Source organism: Tyto alba, unplaced genomic scaffold (assembly GCF_018691265.1).
Source record: "Tyto alba isolate M040663 unplaced genomic scaffold, T.alba_DEE_v4.0 Super-Scaffold_14, whole genome shotgun sequence".
Taxonomy (NCBI): domain Eukaryota; kingdom Metazoa; phylum Chordata; class Aves; order Strigiformes; family Tytonidae; genus Tyto; species Tyto alba.
Genome location: NW_024881276.1, coordinates 44,626,206 through 44,640,870, shown reverse-complemented (window position 1 = coordinate 44,640,870; position 14,665 = coordinate 44,626,206). Strand labels below are relative to the sequence as shown.

At 35.1% G+C, this 14,665-nt stretch overlaps 1 protein-coding gene across 5 annotated transcripts in view; it reads right to left on the bottom strand.

Moving 5' to 3' along the window:
- The window catches only part of DCAF6 (DDB1 and CUL4 associated factor 6), a 91,478-nt gene that overhangs the window by 22,869 nt on the left and 53,944 nt on the right, over nt 1–14,665 (bottom strand). For 4 of the 5 annotated variants that reach the window (XM_032988215.2, XM_042788432.1, XM_032988213.2 and 1 more), the window contains 5 exons: nt 11,549–11,608; nt 4,674–4,779; nt 1,763–1,878; nt 908–991; nt 411–732 (listed from right to left, as the gene is read on the bottom strand). In XM_032988215.2, the coding sequence (XP_032844106.2) occupies nt 411–732; nt 908–991; nt 1,763–1,878; nt 4,674–4,779; nt 11,549–11,608 (688 nt within the window). The remainder of the gene's footprint in view (nt 1–410; nt 733–907; nt 992–1,762; nt 1,879–4,673; nt 4,780–11,548; nt 11,609–14,665) is intronic. The other variant, XM_042788433.1, reaches the window with a different exon arrangement.

The window sequence follows — 14,665 nt, the reverse complement described above, 5'->3', positions numbered from 1 at the left end:
CCAAAGTAAGAACACCTAAAGTACAGCTGAAAGAAAACGCAGGTCCCTGTACACAAATTTGTAAGCTTTCTATACTTATGACTACAGGGAGAAAAATAAAAAATAAACTGCAAATATTTAGCACTGGGGTATTATTCAGCAGGCAAGAAATAAGTACAAGCAGGTATTAGATCTGTAGGAGCTTGCCTGGCTAGGAGGGAAGATATAGCTATACTTATCTTACATATAGGCAAACTAGACTCGGCCATCAAGCTCTTGGCTCTTGGCTAGTTGTCAAAGAACAACTTATTTTAATTAAGGATACAAGGCATGGGTTTCTAGATCTTCCATTCCAAAAAAAAAAAAAAAAAAAAAAAAAAAAAAAAAAGGGCATTTTGATAAGCAATAGCAGAGATAAGTATTCCCCTAACCTGTGTCCTGGTCCTCCTCTATACCTTGCCCCTGGGATCAGAACAGGATCATCATCACTATCATCAGTTTCTTGGAGAGCTGAGGTCCTGGTAGAGGACTCATTGGGAGTTGCAAGCCCTGAGAATTTCAGGTGTGGCTGAGGCTCATCGTTTGCAGCAAGAGAGTTGGCAGTGGGTTCAGTAATTTGACTTGAAATTTCCTGATTTGCATTTTTTTCACTGGAGGCTTCTTCCTCTACATTTCCAGAGACAGCGTCAACACTGGGGCCATCTTCTTCTGGTTGGATTCCAGAATGCTCAGGACCAGGTTTATCTGATACAGCTAACCAAAAATATTGGGGAAAATAAGTCACAGCATTAATGATTATAGACTATTTTAGAAGACATTATGAATGGTCACAGAAGTTAAATTATGCATACTGAGTTTATACTGGAAATTTAGTTTTTCATTCTCTATTACTTCATATAACTATATTTAAAAGAGTACCAATACATACTTGCTTCTGACATCTCTACAGTTTCATCTGCAGTTTTCAGTTCTTCAGCACTTATGTTTTCCTCGTGAGATTCATCACGAACTCCTGAATTAAACAACTTCATATTAAATCACATTATTTCATTTAGATGCACATCTATAATGTAAACAAATCTAAATGATACTAGTACTCCCAGATCAAACCAAAGCCCACATGTCACTTCACTGAAATCTCAGATGCTAATCCAATAAAAGTCAGCATATATACACCTATCTAGTTGCCCAGGTCAATACACTAGCAGAGAAAAAGTATTTATTTCTTGTTCCTTAATATCCTATGCTATGAGAACTTTAGCTAGAAAAATAGCATTAATACGCTTGAAACAGATGATCACTTACTGAAAGCTATTATTTCTGAAGTTATCCTTCTATTAAAAATGATTTTAAAAAAATACATAAAATTAAGCTCGAACCAGTCATTTGACTTGACTGCCCTTTTGGCAATGAGGTGAGCAAGACAATCACATGTAACAAAATACAGTGAAAGCTTGAAAGAAATGTAACAAAATATCTAGCACTCATTTATGACTGCAAAGTGCAGCTGTTCTGTTTTTTTTTTTTTATACAAATTGGGGCAGAATATGTCCTTAAGAATAAGGGGTTTAGAACTAAAGACAGGATAAGTTGACTTTGTTTATATTTATCTGCAGCTATCTCAGGTTGGTATCTTTCCTTTTTAAAAAATTCATGTTCTATTATGGCTGTGTTCTGCCTTCATATACATGTGTATGAGACTCCCATTGTGTTCAATGGTAGTCATGAACATATGAGAGCAGAATTTTTACCTTAACATTTCAGAAATAACAGTGTATCTTACTTGTTTCTTCATCTTCAGGCCCTGACTCTTCTGAGGCTTTTGTTTTTACAGAGTCTTCTTGGCCTTCAGTTTTGCAGTGACTTCCACTCCCTCTAGAGCTTGAATTTGTGCTGCTCCTGTCAACATAACATGCAAAAAAAAAAAAAATTTAGAAATAATGTAAATAGGTAAGATCATTGCAATAGCACAGCCTGACCATCATCATCTTTCTCACTGTAGTCTCATAATTCAGTAGGTCCTGGCAGCAGCTACAACTAACAACCTTCACAGCAATTTCAAAATTCTCTTTTATTATGTCCATGGCCACTCATCCCACACTATTCCTCTGTATCACAGAACCCAGTTCTCTCCTTCCTGCTTTTTCCTCTCAGAACCTTTAAAGGATTTCTTCATTGCTTTTCAATATATTGTGAGAATTAAAAAGGATTTGCTCTCTTTCACTACTTACACATTTTTTCACATGTATAAATGATCAGAGAGCTCATTAAAGGTATTAGAAGCTGTCAGCTGATCACTAATACATAATCTTATCCCATCCAATTAAAAAAAATGATTTAGATAAAATTCTCCAGGTTCTTCACCATTAACTATCATTCCTGTGTTTTCTGAGGCACGGACTTCTGATGCTGGCTTTCAGTCCTTAAAGTTTTGTTGTTTCTCAAGATTTACTATAAATTGGTATTTGAGATTTACTCCCCATTCACGTTTAGGCAATTATTGTGGAACATCAATTTCTGTTTACAATAAGAAAAATTATTCCTCAGGAAATACGTAACACTGCTGTTCTGACGAAGACTGCACACAGCATTCTAAGTCACAAAGCAAAGCAGAGTTGAGCAGCAGCTCCAGTAATTCTCATTCTCAGCTGAAGCCTCCTGGCTGGTGACATCTAAAATCGTACCTGCCTTCCTCCATTTAATTTTCACAACACTCTCAACTTTCAGATTAGGTTTTTGCTATTTAGCCTCAACTGCATCATTTTGTTACACGGAATTGCATCCTACTTCTATCATTCCATTCTTTGTCACAATGTTTATAGTTAGCCTCTGAACTGACAATGTCTTGTAACTTTGCCCTGCTAGGAAATGCTTCTTCCTCTCACTGTCCGCACTACGCCACCAACTACAAAAAAGCTCCAAAAAGTCAGTTTACCGCCATGTTCAGTTTCTTTATTGATCTGACTGTCCCATCCTGAACAGAAATTCAACAGGCCGCAAAGTATCAAATACTTTCTGGAAATCCAGACAGTTCTCACTACTACACCATGTATGTTTCTAGAACTCATTATTCTGTCCAACAGGAGGTATTGAATCATGCACACTCTAGTTCACATAATTTTGGTTTATTTCCCATGTACCACTTGTTTTAATATGCATATCAGAACTGTCCTAACACCTTGAATATTGCCACCATTAGTCTTAAAAGATCAGGACGTTTAATCCTTCATTCTCCTTTGGTATTATATTTGATGTTTGTCATTCACATGGTGCTAACCCTTGGCCCAAAAGATTTGTTAGAATACTTGCTCTTAGACAAAATATATATGTGAAGCTAAGTTTTAGTAGTTTCAATCAGTCTTTACTTCTCCAATTACAGATTTTTGTAATGAGTAATTTTCCTGTCCCTCATCGCCATTCCCTATACACTCTGTTTTTTCTTAGTATTGTTTTTAAGGTAGTTGTTCATTCAGGTTTTCCATCTTCATAATCACTTATATGAAGCGTAAAATCCATTTTTCAAATTTTGTTTGAAAATAAACACAGAAGCAAAGTGTTAATGTTTTTTAATAAAATTTGTTTTCTGTGATACATTGGTAGTAACATTTTATTATTACGTTAAAAAAGCCCACTAAAACAAATGGACTAAATATTTTCTAATGCTCTCTTCCTCCTGTGAAATTTGCCTGCCCTAAAACATTAAGCAAAGATGACAACAAAACTAAACACAGAATTAGTTAAAAGCATTACAGCAAAACTAATTCTTTCAAAGCTTGCTGGATTTGGACTCTAAACAGAAATACAGTCCAATAGATTCATTGAACATAACTGCCGCAGCATTTCAGATTCAAATGGGCAAAGTCTTCATTCTTGTGAAAACACACAGATCACTGTTTAAAGTTTCTAAACTACTATAGGCAAGGTGTGTTTTATGTCTAAAGCCAAAACAAATGTGGGGTTTTTTTCCCTCCTCCCAGTAACATATGCCATTAAGCACTTTTATTTCCTGTCTTCTACAATAGTTTTGAAAACATAAGCAAAGGAAAGAAGAGAAAATAAGGATTGTGGTTCTTTTGGAAGGTCCTGAGATGCTCTAGCAATAGACTTAGATACAAAACCAAGTCAGGCCAATTAGACAGTATGTATTTATTATCTGAAAAGGATGCCATCACTGTAATATCTGAGCAGTCCATAAGGTTAATATCTTAACCATATGTATTCATCAACCCTTCTCAGACACAGAAATACTAATTTTACTGTTTTACAACTCGGGAACTGTGCCACAGAAAGACTAATTTGCAGAATACCATTTAAAAATGTGGTAGAGCAGAGAATTAAAACTTAAGTGCTAGCCCCTGGAACACCTTTCCATCACTGTACTACCCTGCTTTAGTAAGATAGTGAACACTGATATTATGCTAGGGTTTGATGAAGACAGCATGTTTCAAATTATGTTAGCATTAAAAAGATTCACAGTAAGCATCACAAAAAAGCCTCTTGCATAAATTTCATGTTAAAGTCTTTCACATTCTGAATGCACTAAGGACTACAGCCATTTCAAATTGTCTATATATGTCTAAAAAAATATATATATATATACCATAAAGAAAAATAATTTATCTGTACCTATGCTAGACAAGTGTTAGTGATATGTGCCAATGAATAACCAGTCAAAACCAAAATTAAGTTCTTACCACTCATCAGTGAAATCCAGTTTTATCGTGCTTGTAGTCGTTCCTTCTGTACTGTAGTGCAAACTTAAAACTGGTTCACCTGTTCCTGTTCGTGGCTTATCACTCTCTGTAAATATGGGGTTGATAAAGTTTGGATGGACATCAGTAATATACATAAAGCTGTTACAATTCTGAAGATTCATTTAATTATCCTAGCAAAGGCCAAATGTGGTAGTAACATGTACAATTATTATTTAAGATCTCTTACAGCCCAAGCAAAAAGTTAAGAAGTTTCAGAGTAAACACACCAAACTTTCAATGCTTTAAAAACGGCTTAAAATTATTTATATTTATAAAAGCGAACAAAGAAGATGCTGTCCTTCAACATGCAGGTAAATAAAATTTCAGATCGGTATGTGTACATACAATATTATCCTTTATAAGCAGACACCTTTTCTATCAAGTATATTATTAACAAGAACATTAAATGTTTTTGGAAGTGGTGTTAAATCTTTTTGCCTCAGTGAATACACATGAAAAAAAAGATTATGAGATCTAAACACAATCAGTGGTCTAGAAAAATCACCATCCCCTCTACTGTTTTTCTACTTAGAGCCCAGTCAAGTACCAATATCCTTAGACCTGCTGTAAATTGTCATCTAGTTGTTATAAAAACACTGTAAATAGGTGTTCTGAGATCTTTGGGTTTAAAAAAACCTTTCATATCATAGTAACTATAAGCAGAAGGGAAGTACTTGCAATACAAACTATTCATGATGTCCAAAAGCAATAGAAATGAATCAAATTGAAAACCACTGCAAGTCTGCCAAACATCTGCTGTATATAAGGTTTTAAGTATGTTCACTGGGCTTCTTCAAAACAGAACTGCTCAGTGACATCCATCCACCCACCACCCTTACGTAAAACTCATGGTCACAATCTATCTATATGCGTGGCACAATTGCCATTAATACTGAAGTTGGCATTGGGCAATACCAAAAAGTTAATGGAAAATACCATCAGATTAAACCTCACTACAGAGATGCCATTCTCTCAGAACAATGATGGGATAGTTTACTTAGTATTAGGTAACACTCTAATGACTGCCAAGTAGCCCATGTAGTCTTGCTTTTCATGAATGCTGAGCTTTTTATCTCAGGGCTATTTGGCCAAAACCGCAACATATTTTCTTTGGTTTATAGAGTACAGAAATTTGACTATAATTATACTTGCAGTATTGGCAGCAGACAGACACAATAAAGTAAAAGCTTCTGATCACTTCTGAGTAAAACAACTACTAAAATCTAACAGTCAAGTCAAGCACAAACCTACAAATTCCCCCCACTAAAAAGGCTATTATTAAAGCAGTAATGGCTACAATACTGCCACAGGATATTTATTTTAAAAATACAATTAAATTATAGGAACTATGAAATAGCAAGTAACAATTTAACCTAATGATCAATGCTCATATTTTAAACTGCTGACAGGCAGAAGTCCACTCACAGGATCAGAGCAGTGATCAGCTGCTCCAAAGAACTTTAAATACGTATTTTTACATATTCTGAAGAGAAATTAAAAACAAAACAAAACCAAAATAAAACACAAAAACCCTGTAAGAAAAACAAAAACATTTTTATGTGGAAGAGAATTAACCAATTACAACCATGATCCTAATCATATATAAGACATGGGCCTCATTCTATGCAAAGAAGAGCTCATAGCCTCTCTAAAATAAAAGTTCCAGCTACATTCCTGTAAGAGTGGAGCAAGGATAAAAACTGATCAAAAGCAAGGTTTCTAGTTCCTGAAATAAACTAACTAAGAAAAGAAAGAAACGTAAGAAAATATTTTATAGTGGCATATATATTTTGAACAAAAATGACATGTTCTTTCTTAACTAAACAGGTGCTTTCTCTATTTTTTGGCAACCTATCAGCAAGCATCTCTTTGTATAAAAGTCTGTTCAAACTTTGAGCATCCCTTCCTAAGCAAGCACAAACACTGATGGTTCCAACATACTGCACAAGTCATCAGGAGCTGGACACTTCAAGAGTAAAAAATTATGTAGAGTTGGAGAATTCTATACCTTCCTTGTAATAGGTACAGATAAGACATATATTTGAATCGGAAACCCAGATAGGTAACAACAGACAGCTTAATGCCTTGAATAGTCTAAGACAGCCACCAAACAATGACTATACTGTAACTTGATACTGCTATGCAACATTCGTTTCAGCACAAAACTAGTTAATACTACTGACCAAAGTAACCAAACATAGCTATCCTATAATGAACCTCACTATTAAGTTTGTGCTATACAGCTCAGCTCATATTATCATAACAGTGCTTTCCTGTCTTAAAATCTCAACATCAAAAAATTTAACCAAGATGAATAAAGACTGTCCTCCGACTATGCTTACTGTAGAAGCAATGCTCGTATTTATTCACACTCAAAAAGTTAGAAGTATAGCTGTAGACTTGTCCAAAGAGGGCACTGACTAACTGAGAAACTATTTTTACAAATTTCTGCAGACAGCTGTTAAACCATATTGTGTAATAGATTTTTCTTAAATCCACAATAACATGAGCTATGATTTGGATTGCGTCAGTTCCTTCTTTAAACTAGCTTTAAGGAATGAAATCAACACTCAAGAACAAGAAACTTTTTAAACCACAGATGAGACAAGAATCTAATCATAAACTGCACAGAATTTGTTGTGTAGTTCACTATTTTATATTAAACTTACACTGCTAATGAAAGCTGAACGGAAGCTTCTGTGAAGAAAGCTAGTAAGCTTTGCCTAGTACTTAATTGAATGTGCTTTCAGAGAAGCCACTTAAAATCCAGAAGTCGTGAACTCTCTGTTTTCAAGAACAATGTGATTGCCAAAGACTGACTATATCAGAATGAAGCACCGTTCTTTTTCACTACTAGGTTCATTCCATCAGGCCAGATCTACCTCACATTGATAAAAAATGAAGGGAAAAGGGGAAAAGTTGTACATCTTCTGTGATTTAGGGGAGAACTACTGTCAAAACTATTCTGATTATCTGACTGCAAGCTCTAGTAGGGTAATAATTGCTCCAAGAGAAAGTTGTAGCTTGTCAACACCTTACTAAACTCTATTCGAAATGCCTCAAAAATACCTTGAAACTTTACTTAGTATCTGTAAAGTATAATGTATTTGGCTGTAAAATCTATCAACAATTCAGAGTCTTATTTTATTAGCACTCCTGTCCTAGAACACACTCCCATGAAATGGTTCATTCTCCAGGTGCCTACAAGAGGAAGGTACTTTTAAACTACCAACCTTAAAACTGAAGACAAAATTTCATTCATAACCTTATTTAAAAAAAAAAAAAAAGCAAAAAAACCCCAAACAAAACAACAACAAACTCCACAACTGAAAGCAATACCCCTCATACACACTTTCTCCCTTAGAAAATGAACCTGTGCAAGTGTAACTTCACAAAGATTGGGACTCAAACTATGAAGTGGTAAGCACATAAAAACAGGTTCACAGATTGCATTACCTAGTTACAACTAACGTAAAGAACTTCAAGCTAGTTTCCCACATCTCAAATGCTGCCCTATTGACTAGTCTACTGGTGACCTCACAAGAGGAGGATAGATGACTTTTCATTAAAAACTTCCAAAATAATTTGTATCTAGCACTAATAATGATCTCCTCATAAGAAAATCAGCTTTGTACATTCTGAAGATAGGGTTATATTCTGGTGAAAACCAAAGACAGTTACTTCTGAAGAGAGAAAAACTGATCCAAAGAGAAGGAAATAAGTGGTGTTTCAGAAAACAGGAATTCCATGAGAAGGCTTAACACATGAAAATGCATCAGAAGCAGCTATACTTGGAGGGAAGGGCAGAGATTCCTTTAGCTGGTGAGCAATACTGACTGAACAATGTTACACTGATACCAGTCAGTATAAGGCACAGTGACGACTAAGGGAAGACTGAAAAATCAAATAATTCTTTGGACTGGGCTAATCTTTAGCCTAAGGCATACAAGTTCTTTGTCTATATGATTCCTACACCAATTAGATGTAGTACTGCACTTACCAAAGGAGGCAGTACTGACCACACCATGCCTTACAATGAAGCACACGTCTGAAATTCTTCAGCTTGCACCTGCAGAACTCATTATAGATCTGGAAAGCTCTATATGCATACCAACGCTCAACCGGTTCATCTAGCTGGAAGACAGAACTAATTAACTGGGACACAACACATGCCTATACGCTTTCAAGGACTTACTGTTTATGAGGAACTAACTCTGCCATAGCTGACTTATCACCTTATTCTGAGCCAGCTCAAGTATCTATAACATGGTACTGAACAATCCGGTATGGATATCACCGTAAGGGATTACCAAACCCTCACACTAACTTTCAAGTATCTAGAAGTATCAGTAATGAGTATGGCTTCTGTGTATGTAGGAAGCAGCATTAAAATGGTATGGGATGCATATACACATTTACACTTCAAAGTTACTGAGCTAGTTCTCTGGCTTCAGGTTCTCTCTTTAATCATACCAATTCAAGCCCTACCTTACACTCATAAAATTGCATTTACACTGCAACAAATTTAACAGCCACCCTCCATTATTATAATCGCAACAAAAAAAAAAAAAAAAAAAAAACAAAAAAAAACAAAACAAAAAAAAAAAACAAAAAAAACCAAAACAAAATCCCCAAACATTATAGATCACGCTAATCCATTTGAAACCAATTTGTACAGACAGGAATGACTTACAGCTTCTGCTGGCCTGTCAGAATAATGGCATTATTAATTTGTATGTTTGTATTAAGTAAGTATCTTTAAATCCAGAAACAGTTTTAAAACATAAATGCCAACAAAAGAGACTGGTCCAACAGAAGACAGCTGATTCAGTATCAAATTAAGAAAAGACAGGAATAAGAAAGAAAAAGTAAGTTTAAATAAAAAGAGCTGATATGACTTCCCCCAATACCTATTTCTACTTTTTTGAGATTTCTCGTCAAATATGAAGTGAAACTAATGCAGTTTAATTCAAAATTCAACTGTATCTCAGCAAATTATTCTTTGTAGTTACAATTTGGACAGCAGATTTCCTAATAAATTACCCCTTTTTCCAAATTCTTAATTTTCCAAACTAAAAGTAATATTCTGTGTCTCTTCAGGTGATCCTTACCATCACAACAGAAAAACACTGCCTTAAACCAGGGAACTGATCTACCAATAAAGTCTGGATAAACAAATGTATTTTGGTTTTGTTTTTTGTTTGTTTGTTTGTTTGTTTTCTTGTTTTGTCTTGGGTTTTGTTGTTGGTGGTGGTGGGGTTTTTTGTTTGTTTGTTTTGTTTTGTTTTTTAATATTAAAAAACCTGAAATGCTTTCATGAGAGGAAATCCATTCACATTAGTTCAAGTAATTTCTTAACACAGGAAAAAAAATATTAGAAAAAAGTCTCAAGAGTCCATTACAAATATGGGTCTATTACAATTATGCAACTAACAATAGTAATATACTTTTGAATACTAGTTTTTAAGACAACTGATCCTGCTTGAAGAGGAATCTGATGCAGATTTGGGAACTGATTTCTGGGACCAAACTTCTAGTTTTATCTTCACTGTCAGATGGGCTTAATTCATAACTTCATGGAAGAATTTATCAGTTCTACAAAACTTCTGCAGTTGTAGGAACTTCAGTAAACATAGACTTTCTGTGTTAATTCTAGTTCATTCTACTCTCATCAAATAATGTTTTATTCTGAGTTCATAACAGAGAGCATAACTTGGCCACTAAGTATAAGTACATTTTCCAGCTAAACGTGACTATTGGAGCAATGTAGACTACTGAACCATGAATAATTAGCAAATTTACACACTGACATTTAAGACTATTTTATCACAAAATGTAATTCCACAAAATGAATTTATTTTGTCAATATAAAACACAGCTTGATTTTTTTTCCAATGTTCTGGCATCCTAAAATATACCATAATCTCAACAGTTGCCAAACAGACTATTTCTCACAAATGGGATTTCAAAATGGCATTCTAGTTTACAATGTGAAACAAGATGAAACAGCCAGCTCTTTTGTGTGATTTGAACTATTAAATCTCCACAGAGGCTTTGATATGGACATAAGCATAATGCAGAGTGCATGGAAATCTATTTTTAAATTACCATCTATCACTCATTAATTATTCAGACATAAATATTTACTACAGATAGCACTGATCCAGCTGGAATAGGGTCATCTATGGCCCACATCACTGCTCACAATTTGAAGACTGATGAACAATGGGCATAGAGAAAGATCACAAGTGTTCTTTCTACCACGAGCCCATAGGGCATCTACAGAGAAATACTAGTAGTTGTTTAGCAGAAGGGGTATAAAACAAGGGGTTACAGAAGTAAGATGCACCTAAGTGTAATAGGTGCATCTTGAGTTACTCAAACTGTGCAAGTATAACAAAGCTTGCATAAGATAAATTAATTTGGCATCACATGATTAAAAGTTACTTCAATCTTGATATTTGCACATTGATCCAAGAAGAACCACTCAGAAAAAGACTGTTTGATGAATTAATTTTACTTTGCATTTTAAAAAAATATTCTAAATGCTGTAGAGTACTTAAGACATTTACTGTACCTACACTGAACGCATTAAGAACTGAACATGGGATGACTTTCGAAAACAATTAACGTTATTCTGTTACTCATATTGAGAATTAAATAATTAATGAGTTTCCAGCATATCTGCTTACAGAATTCTACTTTAGGTAGATGAACAGCATTTTTAGACTGTTTATCATCATGAAAGGCAATTTTAAAAGGAAGCATTGCAATCAACTACGGCTGGGTATAAGCGCATTTCCTGTCACACGCACCCTGTTGCTCATCAAGTGACATGGATCCAAGCTGTTTGTTAACCACAGAAGAAGGAGAATCTGAAACAAAAACGAGATTTCAACTTAAAACATAAGCAGCAGAAAACTGCACAGCAATGTCATGATGTTAGTTTAAAATAAAAAATAAAAAGCAGCAACATAAGGAAGCTTTGGGTTTGTTTTATGAGCAGCCAGCCATATTATACTTTCTAGGCATGACAGAAGCAAAGCCACTTGTTTCAAATCATTATGTACTCATTTAGGCAGTCATTGAACAGCCTGAAGCTTGCTGACATGTCAATATTAAAAATGCCTGTCCATAATCATGGATTTTACTATGTTCTTAAAGTTTCTAACATGTCAGGAAAAACACTGAAGAGTTATGACTCCTAAAACCTTTGCTTCAACTACCAAATGACAATGGTATTTCAAACCACGTGTTAAATATAAATTTCAGAATATTGATACTCAGTGGCATACCGGTATCTTCAATATTTGTACCTATAAGCATAAAATATAAAAGATGAGACTGTTTACAGATATAACAGCATATAGTCTATTTTTAAAATATTAAAGCACCAAAATACATCCCACTCAGATAACAGTTCAGTAGATCTGCATTCCTAGATGCTATACCTCTGTGGCTTCTGATGACTGAGAACATGTCTTCATAAATTTATCACAGTACCACACTAGCCAGTCTTCTAAAAATCCTCATGTAATCACAGGAAAAAAAAAAATATCAAAAACCCCATAAACACATTTTTTTCCACTGGATGCTACCAGTTAATAACTATCACCAGCACTGCATTCACTGTGCAGACAAATGACAGATGCAAAGTTCAGTATCTTCTGCAAGTCTGTTTCCCTTATCACCTCTGAAGACCGCATCTTGCTTCTGTATTATTTTAAAATGAGCTGATGTACATAAATTAGTGCTGTATTTCAAAGATATTGGCAAGGCTACCATCTTTGTTCCATTTGTTAATTTTCTGTTATAAACAAATTCATGCTCAGCTAAAAGGATTTAATATCCTGTATTATAAACTGAGTCACAGTCTGCCAACATCACAGCATGCTAAAGGAATTTTAACATAAATTTAAAACCTATACAAGTAAATCAAATCAATGAAGTAATACATTCTTCCCTACAGGAAGCTCATTTCCAGGTTTGGGCCAGAATCACCAGTATGACCTATTTTGTCACACAGCCATAACACCTGCTAAATTGACAAAGCTGATTTAAATATATATATCCTCAAATGATACTTCACTCCCAGCTGTTGGTGCAAGAATCAGTTTGTTCCTTCAGTACACCGGTACCTCGTATAGGAGAGAGAACATGGAGTGAAGAACAGAGAGCAGGAGAGTCTGAGGCAAGCTCACTGTTTTGGAGGCTGGCTTGTTTTGTTAACTGGGCTTACAGAGTTTACCTAACTGGGGAACTTAAAACTGGCCCTGTTTTGTCTTCACCTTTGTTTAGCCATACCCATTGCCTTGCACCAACCACATACAACCATACCATGGAATTTGTCATCTAGATTCAGATGAGATGTAGCTCTTAGGTGTGAGATTTGTAACATTAATATATTTCTCTTTCCAAAACTGAACTGTACTTTACAAAAAATTTCTAATTTAGAAGAGAAGTATTTACAGTGGAGTTTTTTCAGTGGAGTAGTAATCCACTTTTTAGACTGCAAAACGGAGGAAAAAAACTAGTGTAAAGATGCACCACATTGTAAGATGATCTACCTGTATTCAACCTGACTCGTCACAGGAATCGGTACGCCTCTCTCAAGAGTGCGCTGGCCTTGATCACCGAGTCACAGTTATGAAGCCCAGGACTGGGATTAACTAGTATCAAAAGTGCTACAGGGAGGGGAGATATCAGACAGCAAGATGAGAAGACAGTGATTCTCAGTCATGCTCTGTTCTTGCACTATAATTCTTTCTATAAGCTTGTATGTCCTTTTCTAAAAGGCATATCATGCTGCCAAACATTTTACTTGGCTGGAAAAACTCATCTCATCAGCTCTTTAATTCAGACCAAGATGAACAGAAGAAATATGACTGAACTAGGATATTTTAATTATAAACATTAGAAATAGTATTTTCTATACTTATCAGCACTTCTAAATTTTATTAAGACCTCACATAATACAATGGTAAGCAAAAAGTAGATATGCTTTACCATGTGCATCATTCAATCACAGTAAGTGAAAATTAAATTTTTTCTAGGTAGTAATGCATGTCAAACTAGGCTTAAACCTCCCATATTTCACTATTATTGTGATGTCTTCCTACAACTTTAAGTGCATTTCACTTGCAATAAGAGAAGTTTTAAACAACATATAGGAAGCACCCTAAATATTCCAGTTAACATGGTTAAGAGCTCAGTTTGTAGCAACTTTAAACTCAATTTTTTTCCTTTTTCAAGTCCCCTGAAGGCACAGATCTCCAGTATCCCTTGAAGTGGCACTGCAGTCTGGAACCTCACAGCTCAGGCAGTGAAATAAATATGACCATGAAACCAGCCTAGAGAAGTTCAGGTAAATGCCTCTTTTTTTAATATATGGCCTTGTTTTGTAAAAATTCAGAAAAAGTACTTTCATAATTTCTGATAAGCTTTTGAAAAAAGTATTATCAAAACTGTGCCATATAGTTAAAAAAAAAAACAAAAATCCAAACTCTTACCTGAGCCTTCACAGGCTGGGTCTACATTCCAATGCGGTTCACCACTGGCTGTAATGTCACCACTACTTTCTAAACTGGAACACCACTTAGAGGGAACCGGAGATTCATAAACTTGGGGAACCTCAAACAGAAAATAGAAGATAATTTTATGCTGAAGGATCCTCCTATAGTTTGGGCAATCAACACCTGACTTCAGCAAAATATTAGCATGCCACCTCTATTGTTTTGGTAAAAAAAAATTTCTTCCTTGTTTCACTAGAACACTGGCTCCAGTGTAAGAGTCAGGCCAGAAGCAGTGAGACCCGTTTTTAAAGTCCTAAACATGGTATATAGAGCGGACCTCAGTCCAAGAAATGAAACACTTGTTTAAATAACTGGGAATAATTGCTCTGCACAGTGAATAAGCTCTCACATATTTTGGAC